Source organism: Cynara cardunculus (genome assembly GCF_001531365.2).
Source record: "Cynara cardunculus var. scolymus isolate 2C chromosome LG 7, CcrdV1, whole genome shotgun sequence".
NCBI lineage: Eukaryota > Viridiplantae > Streptophyta > Magnoliopsida > Asterales > Asteraceae > Cynara > Cynara cardunculus.
The window spans coordinates 4,698,662-4,722,771 of NC_037534.1; the positions used below are offsets into that span (position 1 = coordinate 4,698,662).

Sequence of the window (24,110 nt, forward strand, 5' to 3'; positions counted from 1 at the left end):
ATCTTTTCACGTGTCAAAATATCTATATAGTATTTGTATTTGTTAGTTCACGTATTCTAAAGATTTTCGAGATACCGATACGTTTTTTTAACAACACCTGTCTTTAAATTTGTGTCGTTTATTACTACAATTTACAACATTTACAAACACCCTTTGGGATAAGTGGAAGGACCATGGGATCGGGATGGTAAGAATATTGGCCCATGGATTCCTAGTTTGTCGTAGAGAGGCTAAAAGTCAGTCCCGATCCTAAGTGATTGGAGTATAATATGGTATTTCGATCTTGATATTGATCCCAAGCAATTAGAGGGTAACCAGCCCTTACGGTCTCAGTCCTGAGCAAAAAGTGGGACTAAATACAATCGGTTACACCGGTCTCGACCCAACTCCGTTTAAAAAAAATGATGTTAATAAGATTTTTACACAAAAATGATAATTTCTAATTATGATTTTTTTAAAATTAAGCGTATAAATACACTTTAAGGGGTGTTTGGGATTGCTTATTTAAAACAACTTATTCTTTTCTACAAAAGTCCTCATCAACTTATTATAAGTTAGAAGAGTTTAACTTCTTCAAAAACTCATTATTACCGGTATAAGCTGTTTATCAAAATTCAAAACACTCAAAAATGCTTATTATTAGTGTCATACCGGAATAAATCAATAAGTTGTTTTTATAAACAATCCCAAACACCCCTTAAATATCACATTTATTTAATTTTTATTAATATAAAACTTGAAAATATATTGAAAAAACCGGTCCCACTTGTAACTCGTCTTGGACCGGGCCCCATTTTTTTTTCTTTCTGAAATGTATAACCGGACTTAAACTCGCAGGTTTAAACCAATCCTAATCGGTCCTGAATCCTAATTCTGGTTACGTCCCGAACCAGACCAGGCCCGTTTTAACGTCTCTACTTGTTCACATAAATAAAAGGCCCATAACCTCATCAATTTTCTGGTATAAACTTAGGCCCATACAAGGCCCATTGTAGTAGGGATCGTTACGTAATTTTACTTCCGATAAAAATCTCCAACCTCAAATTTTCACGTCTCAAATCATACGGACATACATAATTAGAGAGAATATAAACTTAAATTACATAAATATTTAACAGATATAAAAGTCTGATGTGTCTTAATTTTATCAGTAAGACGTAAGATTTTGAGACAACAAACTTTTATCCTTTTACGTCCATCTTCGATAATACCTATGTATATGTAAGACCTCGAGCAAAATAACTTATACAACGAGAATGGGCCTGGACACTTTCGGGATGCGCCACGACTACCATGTACTATCGAGCCCCGTCGATGTTCAATTGCGAAAATACCTGGCTTTCACTCGGATAGCTCAACGCTGAGTTATCGTTCACATTGGAATCATCGTTAAGTTGAGAAGGCAACCGATGTATCACCGACATCGGCAATTGCATTGAAGTGTTGATCGTACTATCTTCGTATGGCTCTTTGTCCGTCGCCACTTGATGAAGTTTCAAAACGTATTCCAAGTCCCATAAGACATCGACCATATTCGGCCTCTCGTCTCCCGTATCCATTAAACATCGCCCGACTGTTGACATGAATTTCCTTAACGAATTTATATTTATCTTACCCGCAAGATATGGGTCGATTATATCCTCGACATTTCCATCATTTATCTGCTTAATCGCCCATTCAGCCAAATTTATTTCCTTTTCGGGAAGCTTGTGATCGAGAGCCGCACGTGCACAAAGTACTTCGAGTAGAACAATGCCGAAAGAGTAAACATCGGATTTCTGAGTTAGAGTCCCGCATTTAAAGTATTCAGGATCCAGATACCCGAAACTGCCTTTGATACCCGACATCTCACTCTGATCCTCGTTACCTAATCGGGATATCCCAAAATCAGCAACTTTCGCGACGTATTGTTTGTTAAGCAAGATGTTTGTCGATTTGACATCGCGATGAATTATCCCGCCTTCCAAACCTGTGTGAAGGTAATGCAAACCCTGAGCAGCACCGATACAGATCTCGAGTCTTTTATTCCATGAGAGCTTCGGCTGATTTTCATTAGCGTTATACAAATGATCTTGAAGAGTACCCTTCTCCATAAACTCGTACACGAGAATCATCTCGGACTTCTCATCACAATACCCGATCAAGGAAACCAGATGCCGGTGTCGTATCCTTGCGAACACCGTGATCTCCGTCACAAACTCCGGTCGACCCTGTCCATGTCCCGTTTGACCTCTTTTCACAGCAACTACTTCACCATTCAGAAGAGTTCCTTTATAGACCGTCCCGAAACCTCCTTTGCCGATCATCAAATTCTCGGCGAAATTATTCGTGGCATGCAATATATCGACAAACGGGATTCGTAGGTTTAGTCTCAAATTAGGAATTGGTGACGGATGGTTGATGGTAAAGTCGATAATGTTGCTCGTATACGAACTCGCACCATACGATGGCACCGCATTCGACTCCGATTTCGCCCCGACCACCGGTTTCACTTTCCCGTACTTCGAACCGATGAAGAAACCAACAAACAAAATCAACCCGATAGCCACACCTCCGATAACACATCCAACCACGATGAACAAAGTCGTGCGATTCTTCTTGTTGTTGTTGTTGGACCTTTCAACAAAACCGGAATCCTTCAACAATTCCATGATCTCGACCCCGTTCAAGAACGGCATCTGGTTACTTCCACGAATCGCACCGATACTGATATTCACAAATGGTGAATCGCCGGAATCCACCACCATGTCGACATAAAACGGAGCTGCCAACCATGCCAATCGTTTAGAGGGAAAAATCGGCTCTTTGTGCTCATTGTAGACGAAGAAATTGAAACCGTCGTTAGAATTCACCGCACCCCTGCTTACAATGTCGCAGAAATGAGCTCGAACCAGATACATGGCACTTCGATTAACTCCGAAAGTCCATGTTATATTGACCAAATTGCCGTTCGATTGTTTGGCTGTTCTATAAACATCTTCAGGAGCACTGGTGGAGGTTGCTCCGCCGGGTCGGTAAGTAATTTGGCCGTAAGGAGTGCTTGTTATTGCAGTTTCGTTCTTGTAGATGAACAAATCATCAGGTACCCATTTTCTTCGTAACGTGTCATTCGTTTCGTCCATCATATCTCCTCCAACGTTAATTCGATGAATTGGGTTGAAAGCATAAGACGACGTTATGTCCTCGATATCGCCTTTTTTTCCGGCGGGTGAAATACGAGGTAAAGGGACGACGCCGTCGGTGAACAAGTCCGATGGTGTGGTGAAAGCTTCAATAGCGTTTACAAATGCAGAAGATGAACCAGCGGACGGTGTGAACTCGATTCTGAATATTCGTTCCGATCGAATCGGGATTATGAACTCTTCAATTTTTACAGTCTCGTTTCCGACGATAAAATCAGATAACAGATTGAACCCAGAAACCGAAACTTCGAATTTCGAATCGAAATATTGAGAAGAGATTGGGAGAAAATGGAGACGTACCATCACAAAAGTATTGATCTCGTCTGCTTGGAGTTCGTACCATGATTTCTTAGTGAAAACTCTTGCTGTTTGGTAGATTAGAGGCGTGTTGGACGGCGGGTTGTTGTTTTTTTCGGCGGCGGTGCCGCCGGAGACTCTGAAAGTAGAGGGGTTGAAATCTCCGACGAATTTCTTGCCGGTGAAATCGATATCAGAGTTTGATCCACAGTTGATGAAGTGGTGGTCCGGTAAGACGTACTGTGAGAAAACTAGTGAGAGAGAAGAGAGAAGGATGATGAGAGAGAAAGGAATGGTGGATTCCATTGAAGCGATTGAAGGATTTCTGGTTGGAACGGAATAATTATTGGTTTGATTCAGGGAAGGAAGAAGACAGCGTGTAAAGTTGGAGGTGGAGGGGGGAGTTGACGACGACCGGAAAGACGAGCATCCAGACCAGTGGTTGTAAATGGATTATTCATGAACATGACATTTTTTTTTTTTTTAATTGTTATTTTATCATTTTTTGTTTTCGTATGCGTGTAATCATTTTTTTTATACTTGAAATCATAGTAAAACGCTCCGAAGGTAAAAAAAAGTCAAATCTTCACAACAAAACACTGTAAAGGTTACAAAAAAATTGTGAAGTTAAACCATTTTTAGCATTTATCTGATTTACATCACCTAAGATACAAAAAATTCCCGTGGTTAAACTTATAACGTTATTGTAATTGTTTCAAGTTACTCAGAAACATAAAGTTGGGAGTAATCAATCATAATGAGAAATATGTATATATTTATATCGGAAATTTACAAAAAAATGAAAGATTCTTATACAAAATCTTGCAATGAGCATAAAATAACGACAATGGTTAGAATGCAAGAATCATACTTGTAATTTGCAGATTTTTCGAGAAATCAAACCCGACTGAGGCCTGCACAAATGCAGTGTTGAAAAACAAAATTCACTGGTAGTAGAGACATTTGTCTAAAGGATACAACATTGAATCTTGCAAATTAAAGGATGTTTGGTGATGGATTTTGGTGTCAAAAATGTGAGTGAAACCTTGAACTTCGTGTATAATTTCCCAGAAACGAACATATATATATATATATATATATACATACACATACACACGTTTGCCTTCTCAACATGCATAATTCTCAGGTGAGAACAGAGAGTTGCATGACCTGGCGGCGCAACTTAAGTTGCGGGGAGTACCACAGGAACAATCCATAGAGTTACATGGCTTGTCGCGTGGGTAAGGTCGCGGAAATACCTGCGTAAGTTACTGTATCAGAGTCCCAATATTCCAGTGAGTTGTGCGACCTATTACGCAACTAAGGTCGCAAGGCTACCCATTTATATCTTTGTGGAAGCATCTTAAGCCCTTATCAGATCAAAAGACCTAAGTCACAAGTCTCATCTTTTGACCTTTAATATGTATAAATCAAGGAGAGCTCATCATTAAACACCCGTATACCTAGACTTAGAGATTGTTTGGTAGTTGGTAAATGGTTTGGTGCAGAATGGTTAATTAGTCAAAACGATTAAAAGACTCTCATGATACAGTGCAAAATGAAATATAATTGTTTGGTAATTGTTTACAATGAAATTATGGTGCTGAATGGTTAAAAGAGACTAATGATAAAAAATCATTCAGAGCGTTTTAGAACAATTAAGAGACATGCTTTCTTTTTTACCAAACAAGATTCATCTTTTAACAATTCAAGGGCTATTTCTTAGTGAACGTATTAAGAAATAAGCAAACAACCATTTAAGTTGTTAAATGATTTATTTACACGTCTAATCCGCTAAAAATGGAATTGGATTATTAATCTTTACCAAATGGATGATAAATTATTTAAGATTATTGTCGGATATGATTGAAACAAAAAGAGAAAGAAAAAAAGTTGATAAGACGACGTCGTCCACTCATATTTTTTACATTTAATATTCAATACTTTCTTTAATATAGATATTCATAGACGTGTCAAAAGTTGTTACGTTTTAGGAAGGGTGCTAAAAAATCTGATCAATCCAATCCAATCCAATCCAATCTAATGCAAAATAATTCAGTCTGAAGTAATCCGATATTTAATCGAGTTGTAAAATTGTCAAACCGTATGTATTGGGTTGATATTGGGTTACTATTATTTGAACTCAACCCAACCCGATGAACCCGATATTTTTTTATTTATTGAATTTAATATGATTGTTGAATTTCTATTAGTATATACATTAGACAATTACACTATCATGTATGCTTTTCATATACACATATTTTCAATCTATTCATATCTCTATATAACTCATTCATATATATGTTCAGTAACTGTAAACATATATATGTAAATTGAGAAAATTAACTGAATATGATATATGTAAGAAATATGGATAAGTTGTATCAACTGGTTGATGATGAAAAAGAAACTATGAGTAGATAAATAATATATTCAATGTTAGAAGAATATTTGATATACCAAAGTATCAACCCGACTAACCCGATGGGTTGGGTTGAGTTGAGTTAAGATTTTTTCAAACCGCAAGCATTAGGTTGAGTTGTTCAAATGTATTTAACCCGATCAACCCAACCCATGAACACCCCTACTTGTTAGATGATATATATTTAAGTAAACTACAATTTTAGTCCATATGGTTTGGTGTTTATAACAATTTTCATCCTTATAGTTTGAAAACTGCTTTTTTTGTTCCCCTGGGTTTTTTTTTTGTCCCTCTGACTAACTTTGTTAAAAAAATCTTATTCTTATTTATAAAATTAATTGTGTTAGTGGTAAATAAGGTCGAATCGAAAAGACTTGACTATGAAATGTATTTAATTTTTATCCTTTTTTTAAGAACCAGAAGATACAAGAAGGGTATTGTGGGTATTTTACTTGAAGAAAAAGTGATACGATAAAATTAATTGATACGATAAATAGAAACTGAATTATGACTAATTAAGAAATCAAATTATAAAGAATTCCAACCGTGACCATTAACAAACATTAATGATGCATTTCTTTAATAATATTCAGTAATTAAAACAGTCTCTTATTATTATTATCATCTACTTGTTTATCTGTATTTGTTGTTTGGGGTCCAATTTACATGTGGATTTCACTTGTTTGTTTGGGACATTCGAATCATTTGCATTGTGTTATTGATAAATCCCGACCCTACAAAAGATTGCTTACCTATGTTTCTTTGACTCTCTAATCAATTTCTTTGCTCTTTTTTTTTCAAGCAGACTTCAATTGTTGTCTCAGATGCCTGAACACTATCGAATCAAATTCATAAGAAACTGTATTCCTCATGACGGTCTTGCTTCAGTCTTCGCATTCAGAGTCTTCAACCATAATATTAACAAACACCTTTTTTGAGCTTGTTAGCTCTCTAAAGAACAACTGTCTCATTAGGAATCATGAGGAGTTGGCCGGAAGAGAGGGCGTGTTTTATTTTATAAGCAAAAGATCGTGTGAGATAAAGAGTTAAAATGAGAAACGTAAGAAATGATCTGGACTTTTGATCACCTTTAATCTCAAACCTACCAATGAAAAGCAGGGCTAAGGTGAGAAACGTAAGAAAAAAAAAATACGGTGATTGATCCAGTGCATCTCATCCTAATGTGTATCTAAGGATGAAGATCTTTCTCACAATTTTCACCTTAACTCTTCTTCTCACAGTAACGCAACCCTACACACACACACACACATATATATATATATATATATATAAACCAATGTTATCAACTTAATGGATGGATTTAATTCCCTTATGAATGGTAAAAGCAAGTTGTACACTAACATTTTTAACAACAATTAACAAAACCAAAATGACTGAAATGACCCTGACTTCATGGATGGATATAATGTCCGTTAGGGCAAAGGATGAACGGTGAAAATAAATTGAGACTGAGAGGGTATGTTGTAACTTCGAAATCGCAGTGGTAATTGATGGAGTTTGAAAAACCAGATATGCGTAACTTAGTTCAATCGATTTTACTTCACTTATAAACACCGTTCGACTGGTTCAAAGTAAAACACATATACATATTATTAGTAAGGTCTCAAGCAAAATAAATTGTACATCGAGTATGAACCTTGACCCTTGTGGAATGCACCACGATTACAATAAACTATCGAGTTTCATTGATCTTCAATTCGGAAAACCCCTGACTTTCACTCGGATAGCTTAATATTGAGTCATCTTTCACATTGGAATCGTCGACAACATGAGAAGGCAATCTAAGAATCATCGACATCGGAAACTGCAACGAAGGGTCGGTAAAGCTATCTACGAATGTCTCTCCATCGGTCTCCATCTCTTCAAGTTTCAACGTGTATTGTAAGTCGTATAACACATCGACCATATTGGGTCTCTCGTCTCCTGTGTCCTCCAAGCACCTCCTGACTGTTGCCAAAAATTTCGTTAACGAAGTCGGATTTATCGTACCAGCAAGAAACGGATCGGTTATTTTCTCGACATTCCCGTCGTTTATCTGCTTAATCGCCCATTCAACCAAATTCATTTCATTTTGGGGAAGCTTGTGATCAAGAGCCAGTCTTGCACAAAGTACTTCAAGTAGAACGACTCCGAAGGAGTAAACATCGGATTTTTGAGTCAGTTTCCCGCATTTAAAATATTCGGGATCCAGATACCCGAAACTTCCTTTGATTTCGGAAAAATCGGTTTGATCCTTGTTACCTAATCGGGATATCCCGAAATCGGCTACTTTGGCAACATATTGTTTGTCGAGCAAGATGTTTGTTGACTTGACATCGCGATGAATTATTCCCCCTACCAAACCCGTGTGAAGGTAATGCAAACCTTGAGCGGCACCGATACAGACCTCGAGTCTTTTATTCCATGAGAGCTTCGGCTGATCTTCGTTAGTGTTATACAAATGATCTTGAAGAGTACCCCTCTCCATGAACTCGTACACTAGTATCATCTCAGACTTCTCGTCGCAATACCCGATCAAGGAAACTAAATGTAGGTGTTGTATCTTTGCAAACACCGTGATCTCCGTCACAAACTCCAGTCGACCCTGTCCGTGTCCCGTTTGACCTCTTTTCACCGCAACTATTTCACCGTTAGGAAGAGTTCCTTTATAAACCGTCCCAAAACCTCCTTTGCCGATCCTCAAATTCTCGTCGAAATTATTCGTGGCAAGCAATATATCGGCAAATGGGATCCTTAGGTTCAAATCGGAAATTGGCAACGGATCGATAATGTCGGTTTTTACTTTTCGTAACTTCAACCCAATGAGGACTCCTACTAATAGAATCAACACAATAGCCACAGCCCCAACGACACATCCGACCACAATGTACACGGTCTTCGTCTTCCTCGTGCTCGGTTGATCAACTGCACCCGAATTCATCAATAACTCCATGATCTCGATCCCGTTCAAGAACGCCGGCTGATCATAGTTGCCACGAATCGCACCGATACTGATATTCACAAACCGTGAATCGCCGGAATCCACCACCGTTTCAACATAAAACGGAGCATGCAACCACGGCATTGTGGTTCCCGGTGAAATCACCGTCTTGTGGTGGTTGTAAATGAAGAAATTGAAGGTGTCGGAAGGATTAACGTGGCCGATACTTATAATATCGCAGAAATGAGCTCGAACCAGATACATGGCGTTTCGATTAACTCCAAAATTCCATGTTATATTGACCAAACTGTTGTTCAATTCTTTGGCGGTTTTGTAAACATCATCAGGAGCATCAAAAGAGGATGCTCCGCCTTGCTGAAAATTAATCCGGCCATCAAAACGGGTGCTGTTTTTTGCAGCTTCGATCTTGAAGATGAAGGGATCATCAGGTACCCAATTTCTTCTTAAGGTGTCATTGGTTACGTCAATCATATCTCCTCCAACGTTAATTCGATGAATTGGGTGGAAAGCATAAGACGTTATGTTCTCAATATCGCCATTTTTTCCGGCGGGTGAAATATGAGGTAAGGCGACGCCGCCGGAGGTGAACAAGTCAGGTGGCGTGGTGAAAGCTTCAATGGCGTTTACAAATGCAGAAGATGAGCCGGCGGAGGGTGTGAACTCGATTCTGAATCTTCGTCCCGATCCAATCGGGATTATAAACTCTCGAATTACAGTCGCATTTCCGACGTTAAAATCGGATAGCAGATTGAACCCAGAAACCGAAACTTCGAATTTCGAATCGAAATATTGAGAAGAGATTGGGAAAAAATGGAGACGTACCATCACGAAAGTATTGATTTCGTCTGCTTGGAGTTCGTACCATGATTTCTGAGTGAAAACTCTTGCTGTTCGGTAGATTGGCGGCGTATTGGATGGCGGGTTGTTGTTTTCTGCGACGGCGCTGCCGCCGGAGACTGAGAAAGTTGAGGGGTTGAAATCTCCGACGAAATTCTTGCCGGTGAAATCGATTTCAGAGTTTGATCCACAGTTGATGAAGTGGTGGTCCGGTAAGACGTACTGCGAGGAAACCAGTGAGAGAGAAGAGAGAAGGATGATGAGAGAGAAAGAAATGGCGGATTCCATTGAAGCAATCGGAGAATTTCTGATTCGAATTGAATGATGATTCACGGGTAGGAAGAAGACAATCGGGAAGACGTATCAAGTGGCTGGAAATTCATATTTGAAAATTTATGAATAAAACAAATATTTTATTTTTTATTAATTATTAATTATTCATCATTAAATAAAAATAATAATCGTGATATTATTGGCATTTTTATAGGTTTTTAAATTTATAAAATAATGGACATTTGAATAAAAGTAATATATAAGATGGACTTTGAGACATCAGTAACCACTTATTTTGTATGTTTTTGGTTAAAGAATAACGTAATAAATAGTACGATGAATGTAGTAATAAATGTTAATAAAAAGAATTATATTTATATTATTTAAATATAAGTTTATATATCTATACTATATTATAAAACATTTGATAAAAACTTTTAAAAATCATTTTTTATGTATAAAGTAATGTATATTGATGCATATTACTTAAAATTCAAGATTACAAGTAAATTATGTATAAGTACAACTTATTAAAGGTCTATGTTTGAATTCGTGTAACTAACTGTGGATAAACATAATCAAATAAAAGATAAACATCTCATTTTAAAATATAAAAAATCTAAAATATAATTAATATAATTATCGAATTCTAACAAAATAATTAATTATTATCTTTATAAGAAAATTATATTATTAAATCAAATATAAATTACTTCGTTATTGAACCTAAATTAAATTATAATAAAAAATTGAATTAAAAAGTTACACAAAAAACATGAATTTTAAATAGTTAATTTTGATACTAATATCGATATATTTTTGTCAATTTTTTATGATATCTTCAAATTTATATTTTGTTCAAAAATAAAAATATTATCGTTTTTTTCAAAATCACATAAAACCATACTATAACATCAACTGAAATAAAGAATAAAATGAAATATTAAAATCAAAATGTATTTCACTGAATTGCACGAGTATCCTTCCGGTATATAATAATAAATTTAAATTTCTTCTAATTAAGATATTATATTATTAATTTTTGTTACTAATTAACCTATTATATTAATAGAAATTTGTTTTAATTATATTATAAAATGTTATAATTTACTATTTTTTTAAGATGTCATTTTTGATCATTTTATATTTTTATCTACTTTTTATTAAACGTGATTTATTCATCAACTACCAACTAGTTTATCATAGCCAAACTAGAATTCAAATGGATTTCACGTACCCTCACAAACATAACGAACTACTTGAAATAAACCAACACACATCGGTATCATGGTTCGAACCAAAATAGATAAAACGACGACTATAAACCTTGACCCCTAAGGAAACGCACGTCGACTCTGTACTATCGAGCTTCATCGATCTTCAATTGAGAAAATAGAGCTTGGTTTCCACTTGCATTACTCGAAGCCGAATTATCGTTCTGTTCGGAATAATCGGTGCCATAAGAACGCAATTGATGAATCATCGACGTTGGCAGATTTAACGAACTGTTCATGAAACTATCTTCGTGTGGCTCTCGATCCACCGCCATTTGTTGGGAACTCAATGCGTATTTTAAGTTCCATTTCACATTGTCCATGCTCGGCCTCTCGTCTCCCGTCACTTTCAAACTTCCCTTCACGGTTTCGACAAATGTTCTTAACGAATTCGTATTTATCGTACCGGCAAGAAACGGATCAATTATCGCATCAACATTCCCGTTTTCTATCTCTTTAATCGCCCAATTGGCCAAATTCACGCTCTCTTCCGGAAGCGTGGTATCAATAGCCGGCCTTGCACACAGTACTTCAAGTAGAACAACTCCGAACGAGTAAACATCTGATTTTTTAGTCAATTTCAAGTAACCGAAGTATTCGGGATCCATATACCCGAAACTTCCTTTGATAAATGAAGCCTCAATTGGATCGACATTATCCGATCGAGACATTCCGAAATCAGCCACTTTTGCAACGTAATCTTTGTCGAGCAAGATGTTTGTCGACTTGATGTCACGATGAATTATTCCGTCATCCGAACCCGTGTGAAGGTAATGTAGACCTTCGGCCGCGTCGATGCAGATCTCAAGTCTTTTATTCCATGAGAGCTTCGGGTGATTTTCGTTAGCGTTATACAAATGATCTTGAAGAGCACCCTTCTCCATAAACTCGTACACCAGAATCATCTCCGAATTCTCGTCACAATACCCGATCAAGGAAACCAGATGGCAGTGTCGTATCCTCGACAACACCAAGATCTCCGTCACAAACTCGGGCTGGCCTTGCCCGTGTCCCTTTTCGCCTCTTTTCACCGCAACTTTCCTACCATTTGCGAGAATTCCTTTATAGACCTTCCCGAAACCTCCGCTACCAATCATCAAACTCTCGTTAAATTATTCGTGGCGCGCGATATATCGGCAAACGGAACCTTGAGACTGAGTTTCAAATTTGGCTCGACGGTTATGCTCGTATCCGAATCCCCGTCATACAATATCTTTGCACGAGATCTCGGTTTTACTTTCGCATACTTCACCCCGATAAAAACCCCTACTAACAAAATCATCACAAAAGCCACACATCCAACCATTACAAACACATGTACACTCTTGTAATCCTTCGAATTCCCGTCACTCCCCTGATGATTAGGGCCGGAATTCTTCAATAACTCCATGATCTCGACCCCGTTCAAGAACGCCATTTGATCGTTATCGAGAATCCGACTGATACTGATATTCACAAGCCCGGAATCATCCGAATCCACCACGAAATCGTCAAAAAATGCGGCTTCGATCCTTTTTTCACCCCATTTGATCGCTTTCGGGTGGCTGTAGATGAAGAAATTGAAGGCAGAATTTGAATCAAAGACACTGGAGCTTATAATGTTGCAGAAATGAGCTCGAACTAGGTACATGGCTTTCTTATTAACACCAAAATTCCATGAAGTATTGTTCGAATCTATGTCGAGTTGTTTGGCTGTTCTGTACACATCATCAGGAGCATCGAATACGGTGGCGCCGCCGTCTACATGAATAATCCGGCCGTCGAAAGAATGGGTTTTTGCTTGTTTACTGTTTAAGATGAAGGAATCATCAGGAACCCAAATTCTTCTTAAGCTGTCTTGTTCTACGTCAATCTTCTGTCCCCCAACGTTAATTCTATGAATTGGGTTGAAAGCATAATCCGATGCTAAGTTCTCAAAATCACCATATTTTCCGGTGACTGATAAATGAGGTAACTTTACAAGGTGGATGAAGAGATCAGGTGGTGTGGTGAATGCTTCAATGGCGTTCACAAATGCAGAAGATGAACGATCGGTTGGTGTGAACTCGATTCTGAAGCTTCGTTCAGATCCAATCGGGATTATAAATTCTCTAATTACAGTCGAGTTTCCGACGACGCTAAAACTGGATAACAAAGAGAATCCCAAAATCGAAACATCGAATTTCGGAACTTTGATCAGTTTATTTGCAGACATTGGGGAAAAATGAAGTCGTACCATCACGAAAGTGTTGGTTCCATCTGCTTCGAGTTCGTACCATGATTTTTTCTTGAAAACTCTTGCTGTTCGGTAGATAGGTTCCGAATTGCTGTTGATTTCTACGGCGGAGGTGTCATCGGAGATCGAGAAAAAAATGGGTTTAACGTCGCCGACGAATGTCTTGCCGGTGAAGTCTATGTTGGAGTTTGATCCACAGTTGATGAAGTGGCGGTTCGGGAAGACATAGTACTGTGAGTTTGAGGAAACAAGTGAGAAGAAGGAGAAGAAGGTGAGGAGAGAGAAAGATCGTATGGACGCCATTGAAGCTAAGCGAAGAAGCTTTTCTGGTTCGAGTGGTGTGATTACTGATTTTGGAGGAAGCCGACAATGTATAAAAGGTGAACGGGAGTGGATGAAGACGCCGTGCATGTGCTAAAATAATTCAATTTTGTTTAGTGGTTTACCGTAGACGATAGGGCAAAGTAAAAATACTCAATGAAATTTAGTGTTTAGAATAATTAAGTTTTTTGATAATTTTGTAAAATAAATAAATTTTTAGACATTTTAAAATATGTATAATAATTTATTGGACTTTTTAAAACCTGTTTTAGATATTTTTATGACCTATACAACTAGTTTATGTGGTAAAATAATGAAAAAATCTGAAAAAAAAACCAATAAACTTTCATATTTTGAATAATTAAGTGTCTAAATATTTTGTGAACCAAAAAAATACTTAGATCTATAAAAATAAACAAATATACCAAAAAATTACTTATATTTATAAAAAATTATTGATAAAATTTATTTTAATTAAAAATAAAATATATTTTATTTTAATTAAAATAAATTTTATCATAATTTTTTTAAATATTTTTTTATTCAAGATATATATGTAAAATATATTTTATTTTAATTAAAAAAATTAACTAGTAATACTTTTTAAATTTGTTTTTATTTAAAAAATCATTGATAAAATATTTTTTTAATCAAAATATATTTCATCAATAATCTTTTTTAAATGTACGTACTGTTTTGGTATATTTGTTTCATTGTATATATGTACGCCAACGTCCAACTATTTATCCTGGATGACACACCTGCAACACCGTAGGCGGAGAGATTAGTTCAACAAAACCTGATCTTCTAAATTAAAATATTAGACACACAATAATTAGGATTTGATAGATGATTAAAATGCGAAACTAAAATATAAAAAACTCGAAATTTGGTTGAGTATTTTACATTCAATCGGTGAAAAACCGATGTTTCTAACTCCGAGTTTGAACTCGGTTTTCTCTCTTGAACTCGATCAAAACTCAATTTGTTTGAACCAAAAAGTTCAATAATTAATTTCCTTTATTTATTGAATTTTTTTTGGCTTATTGATTGACAAATAGAACCAAAAGCAAATTTTCAAGAGATTTTGTTGTCTCCAGATATCTGAAAGTTAAACAAACTTGTTATTCTGACATAATAGGTCCTCGAACTTCTAGAAGTATTACATTCGGCCTAAACTTTTTGTCTATTCCATTCAGCCCCTCTTCTCACTATTTTGGCCAGGTTTGCATTTTTAACCCCTATTGACGACATGGTTTAACATTTTCAGTCCAAATAAATATAATCTCTTTTATTCACTTATCATTTTCATTAAGTGACATGATACATTTTATTTAGCGTCTATTTGTTTTTTTCAAAATTACCTCTTAATACCTCTGAAGTCCGATTCGTTTAGACGTTTAGATATTAAGAGCGTTTGTTTCATTTCTAAAATAAGAGTTTAAAAGCTGTAAATGTCCTCTGAAATTTTAAGTGGTAAACGTATCTCTTAATACCTCTTAATACTAATCTGCCTTCTATCAAATGGTTCTTATTTTGGGGGGCTGAAAGAGATTTGTTAGCAAAAAATATTTATCTTTTATATTTTTTCACTAATTTGACCGATTCAGATTTCAAACTTCAAATGTAAAAACAAACAATTTTACTGATCTAGATTTCAGACTTCAGAACCATCTCTTATAAATCAGAAGTAAAATCATACTTTAAATTTCAGCACATTTTAAAAAACAAACGTCACCTTACTTTTTTCTTCCTATTTTTTGACCCAATAAAATAAAAAATCATTTTATTTTCTTATTTTATTATTTTCCTTTTTTGAAGTTTATTTACTTATTCCATTTTAAGGCGTCAGATGGTTATTCGTTTAGAGTTAATTTTTAGACTTTAATTTTTTTGTTAATAAGGGACTAAGGGGGTGTGGTTTTCATCTTAATTAAGCTTAGTGGATGGTTAGTAATTGGTTATATTATGTTAAGGTGTTTTGATATATATATATATATATATATATATATATATATATATATATATATATAGGGACCTAATCAAATGATAACTAATTAGTTTGTGGTAACTATGAGAACCAATATTAACCACAAATCAATAGATAAATTAGGAAATTTATAATTTTAGCAATTTTGAATTAAAATATTAATGCAAGGATATTTTTGGTATTTTAAAACTTTCCTCCCTCTTCTCTTCTCTCTCCGGTAAGATAATATATATCTGGTAAGATAATATAACTTGGTAAGCGCTTACCCAAGTAAGCATTTGGTAAACGGTCTCTCAATCTAAAGTCATGATCATAATAAATGAAATTTCTCATCATCCATAAATATCTAGAGTGTTTCATAATGTAAGGTTTATCATATTGTGGCCACGGAAATTCAAATGCAGTGACTGCAGACTATCTGCAAAGCAGGTGGTTGTCCTGGGATTAGTCGGCTCACATAGCGGGTTGGATATCCAGATTAATCAAATTTTTTTTGACATGGTTTGTGGTTGAAATTCTCTTTATACTTCAATCTTTACTTTTGTTGTAAATACACGTAATCTAATTTAATTGGTCCGAACTTGTGTGTTGATTGGTTAGTATCGGCCGTTTACTTCATTTCGGACGTGGTTGGGAAATGAATTATAAAAGCTCATTCAGGGTTATTTGGAATTTAGAGAAATAACCAAATAATATGTTTTAATGATTAATGGGTTGTTCACCTAACGGCTACTGAGTGAACATTACTAACAAGAGTTATAGTTCTCACTTATCTTATCGGGTAACATTTTCGGCCATCAAAATAGATTGATAGTAAACTTTTATTATTTGGTAAGCACTGGGGTAAGAGTCACTTACCAGGGTAAAACTATATATCTTTCCCTTCCCACTTACTGGGTAAGATTATCGATCATTATTATACTCATCCAATAAGGTATTGAACCCGGTAAGTGTTTGATAAAGGGCCTATATGAATTTTTTTTTATTTTCAGAACAAATTACATGATAATATAACATATTTTGGAAATAAATATTTTAGGATCTACATTTTGGAAGTAAATGTTTTATGTAACACCCTCGTTTTTCCCATGAAAAATGTTACGTAATCTAAAACAAATTCTTCAAAGGTACTTCAAAATGACGGATAAATTCACAGCATAAGTCTTCAAAATACATAAACATGTAACTTAAAAGCTAACCGTCTCATACTAAGTAAGTTACAACTGATCCATACATAAACATCTAAACAAAAAATCGTATTTAAGATCAGAACAAACAAGTCTCTAAGCATGTCTTTTGTCCTTATCCAACCTCGAACTACATGGACCTGTGATGCATCTATAGTCAGCTTATAGAGTTCAGTGAGTTCATAGTTTGCGTGAGTGAAACTATATCTTGTCATATATATATCAAACATACAAACTTTGTATAAAATAATATGCATTTTATGAAAACATTTAACTCTGAAATAAATGAAACCTCATAAATGTCTCAACGAGTAACGATTGATAAGTTCCAAGCATTCCTTAGGTGTGTACAACTCACCCATAGCCAGTAAACCATTACGAGGTCATGCTTCTATGTCACATGCATTTCTTGGTGTATACGACTCGCACATAGTCAGTCACCTATTTCGGGGTCGTGCCTCCCCTCAAGTGTGATGAACGAAATTGACACTTCATACTCCAAACTACGTACCATTTGTACAATTTCAATCAACTGAAAACATAAGCATGCTAAATATCTGTTGGATATAGTCTTCAATAGTTGGAAACTTTGTCCTACATAGAAAGAGGAGCTAATATGAGAGTGGTTTATAAGTCTTATTCTATATAAAGAGGATTTGGGCTTGATTTTCTACTTGATTTGGGTTGACATAAAAATTGTTAATGGATCAAAAGACAACACTAGTACTAGCAGTTTAAGATCTTATCCACTAACAGTTTTTCCGTTACCCATAGTCCATATATATATATATACATATATATATATGTATATGTATATATACATATATATATATGTATATATATATACATATATATATATATATATATCTATATCTAACATCTTATTAGAATCGTTGCACTACTTTTTCTTATTTTTTTTCTCTTCTTCTCTTCAACTCCTGCAACTATATAGATGTTCATGGAGATGTATGATTTGATGTATCATTAATCTAGATTGGGTTAATATTGGGAATAAATTAGCCATAACCTAACAGCATTTAGTGGGGGCTAATATTATTCTAAGGATAGTGATTTTAATCACATCCTAATATGTTTGTTTCAAATTTTCTGCAGTATTTTCATTCAATATGCTTCAAATCGAAAAACATTTAGCATGCATACTACATAAGACTCCATATACATGTAAACATATGACCGATGTCATCTATTAAAACCAGTTCATGCTTAGCATTCACCACCATAAAATAATAGCACAACAAAATAATTTTATACATATGTATGTGTCTATTGTAAGTCTCATGAAAACTCACCTGATTACGTAGATCAACCACCAACAACTTCTGACATAAGATCTACACATTTCACACCACATTATCTAATTAATGTCTTAGTTTATCCAAAAGTCAACTATGGTCAATCTGACCCGATCCAAAGTCAAACTTCATATCCGAGCATTATAATATGGCCCCATCATTAAAACCCACGTGGGTCACGCGTATCAAAAGTCAACCTTGGTCAACTCGGTCAACCCCAACTAACTTTAGTCAAACTCGAAGTCTAAAACTCGACGCCCATCTAAAACGTCAAAATAAACGTTTTACAGTCTTATAAATCCATCTCTCTAAATTAAAGCGTCACGGTAATTGTTTAACTCAAGTACGACGCTTCATCTAATTATAACAATCATCAAATAATTAAACGATTTATTATAAACGCTTCATCTAAAACCAAAGTGCTCGATAATAACTCACATTATTATGAGATTTTAAATCTTAATTTTAAATAACCTAAATAAATGATTTATTGTACTCACTCCTTTTAAAATAATTAATTGAAATACCAGCTTCCAAGTGTATAAATATTTCGAAAATATCTTGAAGCCAGATATATGAGGTATTGTTTGAAATATCAGTTACTTAATTGTAGAGACTTCTTGATAATTTTGTGAAGATAAATAATTGAAATCAGATCAAACATGCATTTTATAAATCCAAAGATATTTATGAGATATTCAAAAAAATATTATGACGGAAATTAAATTTCCAGAAGTTTCAAGGCTTTAATGTAATTTATTAAAGCTTAAATATTTAATAAGAATATCTATAAATTTTAGTACACTTTAGCCATGGATAGGGCTGTAAACGAATCTAACGAATACGAACGGAGGCTTGTTTATGTTCGTTCGTTTAACTTAACCGAACAAACGAACGAACAGAACGGTAAATGAACGAAAACTTTTGTGTTCGTGTTCGTTCGTTTAGAAACCAGGTGTGTTCGTATTTGGTTATGTTCGTTCGTTAACATGTTAAACGAACGTAAACGAACAAACATAAACGAACGGGCTAAAGGAACATAAATAAATATTATTTGAATTCAAAGTAAATAAACAAAAGATTATATATTAAATTTACTATATAAATGAACATAAACGAACGGTAAATGAACGAACGTTCACGAACATAAATGAACGAACGTAAACGAACGGTAAATGAACGAACGTTCACGAACATAAATGAACGAACGAGACTCTTGTTCATGTTCGTTCGTTTAACTAAACGAACAAAAAAAAATTGTTTATGTCCGTTCATTTATTAAATAAATGAGCATAAACGAATTTTCCGCCGAACAGTTCGCTGAACGTTCAGTTCGTTTACAGTCCTAGCCATTGATGCATTTTTAAGGAGTTTTAAGCTTGAAATGGCTCGATTTTTAGGCGTTTTAATACATTCTTTTTGCACCAAACTCTTGGTAACATTTTTATCAATATTTTAACATAAATAACTCAATTTTTCGTCAAGTAATGAAACCCAATTTCTCATTTAAAACTTTGTTTTTTATTTAAAACCGGACAAAACTTTAAATTTCAAAATTAACCCTTTTAAACACAAACCTAAAAAATAATGCTTCTAGAGTTTGATAAATCTTTCAAAAACAAAGATATAGACATAAAAATCTGAAGTATGGTTGAGAATCTCACATGAAATTGACGGAAAACCAAGAGTTTTGACTCCGAACCTCGAACTCGGATTTCTCTTTTGATGTATGCTTATTTTTCAAACCATTTGAACCCAAATGATTCCCAACTGGTGTTTTATACTATGGGAAATTTACGTAAATAGCCATTTGATTAAAGTGATTTCATCTTGTAGCCATTTTAGAAACCATTTTGCTCAAATAGCCAAAGTTTACACTTAAACTTTACGCAAAAAGGTAGTTTTTGTATAAATTCTTCATAAAATATATTTTTAGACGAAAAAAATTAAATAAATAATTATAAAGGTATAAATTGTAAGTTATAAAAATAATTCATACGTATTTATGATATTTTGAACGCATTGATGAAATAATTATAATGATATAATTTGTAAAAAAAACGTATTTTTTCCAATATACGGTTATGTGTGTTAATATAATAAAGATGTAAAAAAATGAAAAGGTAAGAGATATAAAGTAAATTAAATAAGTAATTATAAGGGTATAAAGTATAAAAAATATTTAACAATTTTTATGCAAAAACCCTTTTCTGCTTAGAGATTTTTCTTTTTGCGTAAAAATGTATTCTTTTTTTTTTTGCCTGAAAACACACTTTACACAGAAACCACCATTCTGTGTAAAATATAAGCGTAAACTTTAGCTATTTAAGAAAAATGGTTTCTAAAATGACTAAAAAGTGAAATCACTTTGATCAAATAACTATTTGAGTAAAATTCTCCTATACTAGTATGCAAGAGTTTTGGCATACTAGAAATCGTGCCCAAACCACGACTTTTGGTTGTGAGGTCGCCATCTCTAAACAGAGATGTATTGTTGGCAAAATAGATCCTCCATCTTTGAAACAAATGACATTGGGCCTCCTAAAATTTATGATATTTACATTCAGCCTCTTCTTGACGTAATATTTGACATTTTTTTGTTCAAAACGAATTTAAACCCTTAATATTGTAATTAAATGATAAATTCGACCCCTCTCAGCTCATTCATTTATATGTTTGCTCCAATAAAATAAAGCATGCTTTATTTCCTTTTCTTTTTATGACTCAAAATATGGATAAATAGAAGTTTAACTCCTAAATAAGCACTTTGAAAAGCCTTAGGAATATGTCAGATACCTGTGACTCGATCGTTGAAATAGTGTCTCTCCCCCCAAAAACGGATTATTAGCTATTGTGTATCATCTTACAAAGGAAAGAGAACAATGTTCGAATATCAGTGATCGAACACCTCTGACATTACTTGTGAATAAAAATTCTTGTTGTGCTCCAAAAACGGTGTCTGTTTAGAATCAGTAACAATTATAATAATGAAGGGTCAAGTTTAGAAAAAAAAATTATTAAAAAAAAATAAAAACTGAGTGACATTCTATGACCTTATTAACCATTCATATACGATATACACATATGTATACAAGAAATTTGTTATGTTTACAAATATACACAACATGCATAAATACCATTAAACATCCTTAATTTATTGTGTATATACTGCATAGATAAATAGTCAATGTTCCTCAGTTTTTTTAGATTCCCCTAAACTCACTCATAATATAAATGCCATAATGTTTAAAATGAAATAAAATATGGGAATTCTTTTTAAATAACTATTTTTCAAAGTTTATTCAGGTCCTAGTTATTTTTTTCTCAAAGTTAACTAAAATAGTTATAGGTTTGTAAAACCCACGTCTGCAATTATGGACCCCGTAAAAGATAAAAAAAAATTACACTTTTTACCTTTGCCTGCAAAAAAATTACATTTTCCCCCCAGATTCGTAAAAAGTTTACATTTCTCACCCATATGCGCAGCAAACTTACATTTTTCACTCAGGTCCGCAAAAGAAAATTAAAGTTGTAGACCTAAAACTGTTTTAATAAACCTTGTAAAAAATTGGATAAGAGGTGAAACCAACCGTTAAAAATGATTATTTTAATTAATTTTACGAAAAAGTTATCGAATATTCTAGAACTTTATAATTTGAATCTGGCTTTTCAATAATAAAGCAGCCCATAGTTTATCCCAATCCTACCAAAAATTTGTACAACAAATACCCTTCAACTTTTCAATTATTACACTTCGCTACCCTCTGAAAACCAGATATAAAATCCACCTCTGGCGCTTCTATTCCCCTCACCCCACCGCTTTCCGAAGCTAGTCAACATCTCTCCTCTCGTCGTAATCATGGTCGGACAACCAACCGTCACCGTCAAACCCAGCCGTAGCGACGAGATAATCGACTCCGATCAGCAGCTTCAGATCGCCGAAAAAGTTAGATCTCACTTCGATTCAATTCTCCCCAAACGTCCTCCCAAACCCAACCGCAGTGATCCCGATTACGTCTCACCGGAACCACTCTCCGATGAAGCAATCGCTATTATTCCAGAGCTTCTCAAGTTCCGATCCCTCTTATCTCAACCTCAAGTGCGTTTCCCCTATAATTTCCCTGTAAAATCCTAAGTTATGATTTGTGGATGATTTATCGTTTTTAATCGGCGAATTGACGATTACAGGGTGTAGTTTCCGGTGGTAATACGACGGTGGAAGACGAGTTCGTGGAGACCGGATACTACAAACAGTTGGTTTCAATTGATAAAGAGCATCACACGGTTTGTTTTTGTTGTTCTTTTCCATCGATTTAATGTAATGAATCATTTGATGAAATCATTAAGCAAATGTTTTTGATTGGGGTTGTTGAATTGCAGACAGGGAATGGATTTATAAAGGTAGCAAGGGAGGAAACCGGAGATAATGGTTTATACGATCTCCGGTTGCAGATCGGAATTAATGGCGGATACAGAGATCATATCTTCAAATCAAACCCTGCAACAAACGATTGGGTTCCTTCAAGTGATGATTACTATGATCAACTGCAAATATTATCATCGTCTTCGATTAATTGATGGTTTCGTGATTGAATTATGTGGGTTTTGAAGGATTAATCATTGCTCGTCGAATCGTCATCTTCGATTTTAGTAATCGAGTTTGCGTACTTTATATGAAAAGTATATATTTATGAACTGGGTAAGATTAATCATGTATTTTAAATAAAAATTAATGTTGAAATAGCCAAGTGTGACTCTTTTTTAACCAACTCAATTTTCATATTAGACAATTTTTTTTAAATGTAAAAAGTCGTTTCCTAAACACTTATCAGGTAAATGTTTATTGATAAAATTTAACACTATTATTTACTTATCGGGTAAGACTTATGGTCCTTGTTTTGCTTTTATCGAATAAGATACTTGATCTTTACTATATTCATCCGGTGAGATAACGCGACTTGATAAACGTTTTTATGTAAATACACGGTTTTTTTCCATTTTTTTAATCATCAAAAAGTACGGTTTTCATAACACGTTATATGATTGTACAAAAAATACTAAAAAGTAAAGTTGGGTACCAAAATAAAGTTGGTAACATTGGGATTGCATTTGGTTGATTGTGAGTATTCACATGTGAATAAGATAATATGACACATGCATCATTATAATTAGGTATATGGCAAAATATATCAACTACTTTAATAAAAAAAATTATTATAATATTCTAGATGAATATGAATAGGGTGAGTTTTTTTTTTTTTTTAAAAACATATTTTATTTGTTTAGTTTTTGGCATTACAAAATAAGTCATGAAATTTATGATAAATTCGATGAATGAATGATTTTTTATGAGTATTTTTATTCGTGAAATAGTTTTCTTTTATAAACATGTTTAGTTTCTGATATTATAATTTTTAGTAAACATGTTTGATTAAACTTATAATGTTTAAATGATAAAGATATTAAAATTAAAAGTTAATATTGTAATAGAAATTGGTAATGTTATAATAAAGTAATTTTGAAAGTAGAATATTAGTAAAAAAAATGTCATGTCAGCATTATTGTACATGTGGACAGGCTACATGAACGATGAGGTGGCAAAAAGACATTGTATAATGAGTAAATTTAATTTAAAATGTTAACTAATGCTATAATAGGTAAATTTTTGAAAGTACTACATCTAATAAAAAATATATTGAAAGTAATTGTTGTAATAAAAAAAAACTGAAAAATTTAATGTTATAATAAAAAAATTTGTAGAAGTATGTTGCTATTTCGCGTATTTAACCCTTTAAGTATATCATATATTATAATACTGTATGTTGAATTGAATT

General features: G+C 34.1%; 3 protein-coding genes and 1 pseudogene across 3 annotated transcripts; 1 reads left to right on the forward strand and 3 right to left on the reverse strand.

Annotated features, from left to right (window-relative positions):
* Nucleotides 1–1,116: 1,116 nt before the first annotated feature.
* On the reverse strand, nt 1,117–3,785 carry LOC112515655 (probable receptor-like protein kinase At2g23200). The gene has a single exon (XM_025122561.1). It carries the CDS (start codon nt 3,783–3,785, stop codon nt 1,299–1,301), a length of 2,487 nt encoding a protein of 828 aa, XP_024978329.1. The 3' UTR covers nt 1,117–1,298.
* Nucleotides 3,786–7,452: 3,667 nt separating this feature from the next.
* Nucleotides 7,453–9,991, reverse strand: LOC112515468 (probable receptor-like protein kinase At2g23200). The gene has a single exon (XM_025122309.1). It carries the CDS (start codon nt 9,989–9,991, stop codon nt 7,598–7,600), a length of 2,394 nt encoding a protein of 797 aa, XP_024978077.1. The 3' UTR covers nt 7,453–7,597.
* Nucleotides 9,992–11,213: 1,222 nt separating this feature from the next.
* On the reverse strand, nt 11,214–13,876 carry LOC112515703 (annotated as a pseudogene).
* Nucleotides 13,877–21,986: 8,110 nt separating this feature from the next.
* LOC112515496 lies at nt 21,987–23,043 on the forward strand. Its single transcript, XM_025122354.1, has 3 exons — nt 21,987–22,375; nt 22,465–22,560; nt 22,657–23,043. The coding sequence occupies exons 1-3, from the start codon at nt 22,136–22,138 to the stop codon at nt 22,852–22,854; spliced, it is 534 nt and encodes a 177-aa protein (XP_024978122.1). The 5' UTR covers nt 21,987–22,135; the 3' UTR covers nt 22,855–23,043.
* Nucleotides 23,044–24,110: the final 1,067 nt, after the last annotated feature.

Excerpts from the sequence above, each read along its gene's own strand:
- LOC112515468 (XM_025122309.1), bottom strand. The coding sequence starts at position 9,991 with ATGGAATCCGCCATTTCTTTCTCTCTCATCATCCTTCTCTCTTCTCTC.
- LOC112515496 (XM_025122354.1), top strand. The coding sequence starts at position 22,136 with ATGGTCGGACAACCAACCGTCACCGTCAAACCCAGCCGTAGCGACGAG. Across the intron at positions 22,376-22,464 it reads CCCTCTTATCTCAACCTCAA|GGTGTAGTTTCCGGTGGTAA; the intron begins GTGCGTTTCCCC and ends TGACGATTACAG. Across the intron at positions 22,561-22,656 it reads TTGATAAAGAGCATCACACG|ACAGGGAATGGATTTATAAA; the intron begins GTTTGTTTTTGT and ends GTTGAATTGCAG.
- LOC112515655 (XM_025122561.1), bottom strand. The coding sequence starts at position 3,785 with ATGGAATCCACCATTCCTTTCTCTCTCATCATCCTTCTCTCTTCTCTC.